Source organism: Mastomys coucha, unplaced genomic scaffold (genome assembly GCF_008632895.1).
Source record: "Mastomys coucha isolate ucsf_1 unplaced genomic scaffold, UCSF_Mcou_1 pScaffold6, whole genome shotgun sequence".
NCBI lineage: Eukaryota > Metazoa > Chordata > Mammalia > Rodentia > Muridae > Mastomys > Mastomys coucha.
Window position 1 is genome coordinate 52,053,311 of NW_022196912.1, and position 6,045 is coordinate 52,059,355.

The 6,045-nt window shown below is 41.3% G+C and overlaps 1 protein-coding gene across 1 annotated transcript; it reads left to right on the top strand.

Moving 5' to 3' along the window:
• Nucleotides 1–1,199: 1,199 nt before the first annotated feature.
• Nucleotides 1,200–5,528, top strand: Sostdc1 (sclerostin domain containing 1). The gene is made up of 2 exons (XM_031356948.1): nt 1,200–1,540; nt 4,091–5,528. The coding sequence occupies exons 1-2, from the start codon at nt 1,336–1,338 to the stop codon at nt 4,504–4,506; spliced, it is 621 nt and encodes a 206-aa protein (XP_031212808.1). The 5' UTR covers nt 1,200–1,335; the 3' UTR covers nt 4,507–5,528.
• The last annotated feature ends 517 nt before the right edge of the window (nt 5,529–6,045 follow it).

Consider the following 6,045-nt stretch of genomic DNA (forward strand, 5'->3'; position numbering starts at 1 on the left):
TGATTGGGTTACCTCACTCAGGATGATATTCTCCAGATCCATCCATTTCCCTAAGAATTTCATAAATGATTTAAAAAGATAAGCATTTATATTCTTAAATAATTTCTTCATCTTATGCTTCTATACTCATGCCAGCACACATGTGAATGCTAAGAGGACAAAGTTGCAGAGGCCACTCTCCTTCTGCCATGTGGGTTCCAATGATCCTGAAGTCAGGACTGTCAAGCTTGTTTGCAAGCGCCCTTATGTGCTGAGTCATACTGCTTCAACCCTTATGTTTTCAGAGTTAAAGATCAGGGACCTTATCATGGAATAGTTGTGTCAAGTGGAAATAAAGCAGCCCAGATGGTCACAACACTTACTTATTGCTTAGGCGGCAGACTCGAAGGAAGTGACAAAACCCAATGTTTGACAAATACAAATATAAACCAGGATCTGCAGTATATGAGCAATCTAGAAATATTTTGAATTGGTAAAGGATAGTAGGTAGAAAATGGTTTTCTTTTGGGTAAGAGACATGCTGAATGCTAAACCTTGTTGGCCTATTTTAAGATGAAAACTGATATGAATTAATTTAATTCAGACAAAGTTCTGCTCATTCCACTGCCCCCTCCCCCACAGGACCGCTGGCAGTAATTTACCTAGCAGGACAGTTGTTCGTGCAGATCAAAGCAGCATTATTTAAGTGTGTCCAGAGGGCAGGTTTTAGCTCTGTGTCTTCCTCTTTATGGGAAAAGGGAGGGGAAAAGGTTTTCTTCTTGAGAGACAAAACATATTTAACTAAATAGGTCCTTTACTCAAGTCTGACATTACTGAAAACTCACATGTCTTCTTCTAACAATTGGGGAAAAAGCCCCTTCAGGCCCCAAATTTTCTTTAATCTGAGAGGAAGAGAACAAAAACTAAAATCAACTTTGTCTCTTTATCTAAATAGCAAGCCCCTTTTCCTTCCATTAAACTTGACCGTGAACCTAGGCTCCGGAGAGGACCTGGCTGAGGAGTATAGCAGTTGCGACAGAGCTCTGCCTTGCCTGCTTCAGCTCGGCTAGCAGACCAGTAAAGCCCAACTCTGAAATTGCAGGCAATTTGTTTAGCAAGCCCCTCCTCTTCTGCAGCCGTCTTCTCCATTGGTAAAATTCTTTTGCAGGGTCAAGTAGGGATCCCACCCCCTTCTCTGTGTTTTCACTCTGAAGCCCTACACAACTTTACACCTGAATGAACGCCAAGCCTCTGGCTATATAAAGGGAACCTTGGGGAGGGATTCCACAGTCAATAGTGCAGAGGCAGGGGGAAAGAATCAAGCGGCTCCTCAGCCAAGCAAATCCTCCACTCATCATGCTTCCTCCTGCCATTCATCTCTCTCTCATTCCCCTTCTCTGCATCTTGATGAAAAACTGTTTGGCTTTTAAAAATGATGCCACAGAAATCCTTTATTCACATGTGGTTAAACCTGTTCCAGCACACCCCAGCAGCAACAGCACCTTGAATCAAGCCAGGAATGGAGGCAGGCATTTCAGTAGCACTGGACTGGATCGCAACAGTAAGTGTGTTTTACTTGTACAGATTTTTCCCCCTTTTTGGGGAGCATCGGTTCCTACTTCTATAGAATGCTTTTGCTGTAAACTAACGTGAACCATCTATGTTTTAGCAAAACAATCTGGGAGCAATCTGGTGCATGTGTAGGCTGGTGTTCTTTCCTCGGGTAGTGATTTTAGAGTTAATATAATTAAATCGGTGGCTTGATAATACAAGCACAGACATGGTTTATCCAATGCCCACAGAAAAATGGATCTAGGTATTGAGCTGCTGCTTTTTAAAAAAAACTCTGCAAAATGAGATTTCTTTAAAGTGTTGTTCTGTGCAGTTTAAGCTCACGTCGTTTACACTTTGTTAATTTCAAATCATGCACAAATTTGGTGAAGCGTCTAAAGGTAACCTAGCCAGAGCTATGTATAGGTAGTCACGAAGGTTGAAAGGAAGTTTTCAGGAAATATGGAATTGCTCACATAGATGTCTAAAGTATGTCTAGTTTGGAGAGGTATAAAGACTTGATGTTCACTGTTAAACAGGTCTATACTGCAAAACGTTGGAGCATCATGGCTTTCTAAATTGCTCTTTATTCAACAGGTCAAATTGAGATAATTGTATGTTTCTGTGAAAGACTGAGTATATATTTGTAACAGGAGATTTTAAATAATAGTATGCTAATTTTTTTGGCACAAGGAGTATTTTTTTACCCTTTTCAGTTTGCTTAATTGACATACATGCCAAGTGACTACTAGTTAGAGGGGTTTAAATTTCTTCCTCTAACTTCTGCTTTATTCTCTTCCTTTAAAAGATTTCCTGTTAGTAACCAATGTGAAGAAAGATAAGAGAAACAGTGTACAGGAAATCTTACACAAATCTCTGCCCCTCCACCTTAAACTCCATCCAACTACGAAAAAGAGTTTTAACCTTTGAAAAGTCATACCATATATGACTGGTAATGTCTCACTAAGAAAACCAAAGTGTTTCACTTGCATGTAGATGATCTCAGAGTGTAGAAAGTATCGGGTCAGTACTGGGTTACTGAACAGTGTGGTGGGTATTCATTGTCAGTGAGAGAAATGTCACCACAAAAATGCCCAATCTTTACATGTAGGAACAAAAAGGCAGGAGAGTTTAAACTCCTTGCTGGCTGTTTCCAGGTACATTCCTAAGGCAGCTGCAGGAAGGTGAGCTGGAATCAAAAGCAGGCAAGCCTAGCTGCTGTCCAGCCAAACCGTTAACCCTTTCATCTCAGTCTCTAGCTTTAGCTCCGTATGTACAGACACATGCGTGCATGTGCTACACATTTTCCTTAGGCTATGAGCCTTAAAGTAGACGTTCACGGTACAGAATTGGAGCGAAACTTCTGACTCACTGTCCGCTTTGAGATAGTTTTCAGGACTCAGAAGAACAATTTCAACAGGTTTTATTCGTTTTTGCTTGAACACTTCATCTGACTATGTTGTTAAGCCTTTCCCCCTCTTTCCTGGTTAATAAGCCTTGATTTCTTTTCAAGTTTCTCATAAACAATTCTCATTTTAGATAGCAAAGGATTTAGATATCAAAGTAGTGACAAAGCTTGCAGTATTTTAAGATTAATTTTGTTTTAATTACAAGAGGCACGTGACCAGAATCAGCCAATTAGAGAACATACTTATCAAATCCAAATAACTACAACAAAAAAGTTTTCCATGCCTGATATTCAGGAAATGAGCACCGTGGCTCCTTGTGCAGTTGTAAATCAGACATGTTAGGTATTTTTCTGCTATAAAATTCATGGAAATGTAGCCAAGTTGTTATGGCAACCATACGTTCCTAATTTAGGGGCTTTTGTATTCTTTAAATATTGAATTGTGGTGGCATTTTGCATTTCAAACATTTTGCTGCTTATATTTTTAAAACACAGCTTGTGAATTTATGTTGAGAGTATAGTTATTAGGTTTGATATGCAAAATGTCATTGGTTGTACCCATATGCATGTGTGACCATGCAGCTGAAATCTATAATTGAAACAAAATATTGCAGCATGCATATGCACTGTACACAATATTTAAATACTTTCCACATTTTCTCCAGCGATTTTTGAAAACTTAATTAGAAGCACTTGCAGACATTAACCAATATGATCCATGAGAAAGAGTACATTAAAGTGTACTCTTTGAAGAGTGGATATTTACAGGGGTGGAACCATTATTGGGAACGAGTCTAAGAGAATGTGACTTTTCAATACTTTAATAAACAATCAGATATTGAAACACATGAAAAAAAAGGAGTCTCTCTCTCTCCCTGTCTCCCTCTCTATCTCTCTCCCCTCCCCAAAGTTACAGCCTTTATGTAATCTTACCATTATGATCAAAGTGTCTTGCAACCCTCCCGCTGAGTTGCCTTGTGAATATAAAGTACATCGCAGTTTGCTGCAATTCGGATTTATATTGTATTGTATTATATTATATTATATACATATTAAATATATAATCACTGCAAATTACTTAAAACAAGAACAGAACCCAAACACCTTCAGTTGCTTTCTGTCTCTGATGTAGTTCTTTCCTGTTTCCTGCAGGTCGAGTTCAAGTGGGCTGCAGGGAACTGAGGTCCACCAAATACATTTCGGATGGCCAGTGCACCAGTATCAGCCCTCTGAAGGAGCTGGTGTGCGCGGGCGAGTGCTTGCCCCTGCCGGTGCTTCCCAACTGGATCGGAGGAGGCTACGGAACAAAGTACTGGAGCCGGAGGAGCTCCCAGGAGTGGCGGTGTGTCAATGACAAGACTCGCACCCAGAGAATCCAGCTGCAGTGTCAGGACGGCAGCACACGCACCTACAAAATCACCGTGGTCACGGCGTGCAAGTGCAAGAGGTATACCCGGCAGCACAACGAGTCCAGTCACAACTTTGAAAGCGTGTCGCCAGCCAAGCCCGCCCAGCACCACAGAGAGCGGAAGAGAGCCAGCAAATCCAGCAAGCACAGTCTGAGCTAGAGCTGGTCTGACTAGAAAGCATCTGCTACCCAGATTTGATTGCTTGGAAGACTCTCTCGAGCCTGCCATTGCTCTTTCCTCACTTGAAAGTATATGCTTTCTGCTTTGATCAGGCCCAGCAGGCTGTCCTTCTCTGGGACCATCTCTGGGACTAGCTTTTCCTTTGCAAGTGTCTCAAGATGTAATGAGTAGTTTGCAGCGAAAGCCAGGCATCCTGTAGTTTCCATCCCCCTCCCCCAGTCATTTCTTAAAAAGCACCTGATGCTGCGTCCTGTTACAGTTTAAAAAAAACCAAACGCTCTACTCCCTAGCCCGATCTTAACCCTTCCCAAACTAAATCCCTCAGAACCGGAGAAGTTCATCGAAAAATGTATCTTCACAGAACATTTCAGAAAGGAGGCTTTTCCAGTAGTTTTTATGGGAATAGTTTGACAGGCAGGGGTTAGCTTCCTTTGAAAGAGAGGCAAACCTTGTGACATTTCACTTCAAAAATAAGCCCGGTGGCATTTTCCAGTCTCAGTGTGAAATTATTCCCCGCATGTTGACCTCTGTTGGAGTGGAATGCCAGCAATGCATGGCAGCAGCTAATAGGTAAAGCCGGTTATTTATTTGTCAATGTTGTTATTTAATGAGCTCTTGCATGTGATTTTTTTCAAAAATGTTAATTTTTTTTTTTTTTATGTTTTGAAGCTTTTTCATGTACCTAAATATTTCCCAATATGATTTGTGGTTGGTTTAGAAATATGGAAATAACATGTTGTAGATATGTAAAGTAAATATTTTAGTCTCCTTATATATTACATGGTTTATCATACACTTTGTCATTAGCATGGTTCTCTGTAAAGCTGAAGTAGGTAATACTTTATTATTTAGTCCATGAAATCAGAAGGCAGCTTGGCCTTCAATGCCATTGGTTTCTTTTAATAAACATAAACACTGCTAAATGCTGTTGTCCTTGCCTCTGACGAGTATAAAAAGGTGCATGCTTGCAGACATTGTAAAATAAAGTTCTAAGTGTAATCGCTACTTTTGTTGTTGCTGGGAGTTGAACTTATTAGGTCCCAGCAAGTGCTAAGCCTGGATTCCACTCCCAGAATATGGCCTCCCTGCTACAAGTCACATTCAAGGAAAGGGAAGGAAGAGGGAGGAGGCACAGGGCACCATATCTTCAGAAACTGAGGTAGACTGGAAGGATGGGTGGTCTAAGGGTGAGTTGTAAAGAGCACATCTATCTCCAACCTCTGGGTGGGAGGGGCTCTTGAAAGGCTTCCATCAGAGTTACCGAAGAAGTTCAGGGGTGGAACTCAGGGTTTTTTTATTAGATATTTTTCTTTATTTACATTTCAAATGTTATCCCCTTTCCTCCTTTCCTCTCTGAACCACACCACACCCCACCTCCCCTTCCCCTGCTTACCAACCCACCCACTCCTGCTTCCCTCTCCTGGCATTCCCCTACACTGGGGCATAGAGCCTTCACAGGACCAAAGGGCTCTCCTTGAATTGATGTCCAACAAGGCCATCCTCTGCTACATATGTGGC

Bases quoted from the DNA above. Each gene is read 5' to 3' on its own strand.
- Sostdc1 (XM_031356948.1), top strand. From the start codon at position 1,336: ATGCTTCCTCCTGCCATTCATCTCTCTCTCATTCCCCTTCTCTGCATC. The intron at 1,541-4,090 runs GTAAGTGTGTTT...TGTTTCCTGCAG, and splicing joins CACTGGACTGGATCGCAACA to GTCGAGTTCAAGTGGGCTGC.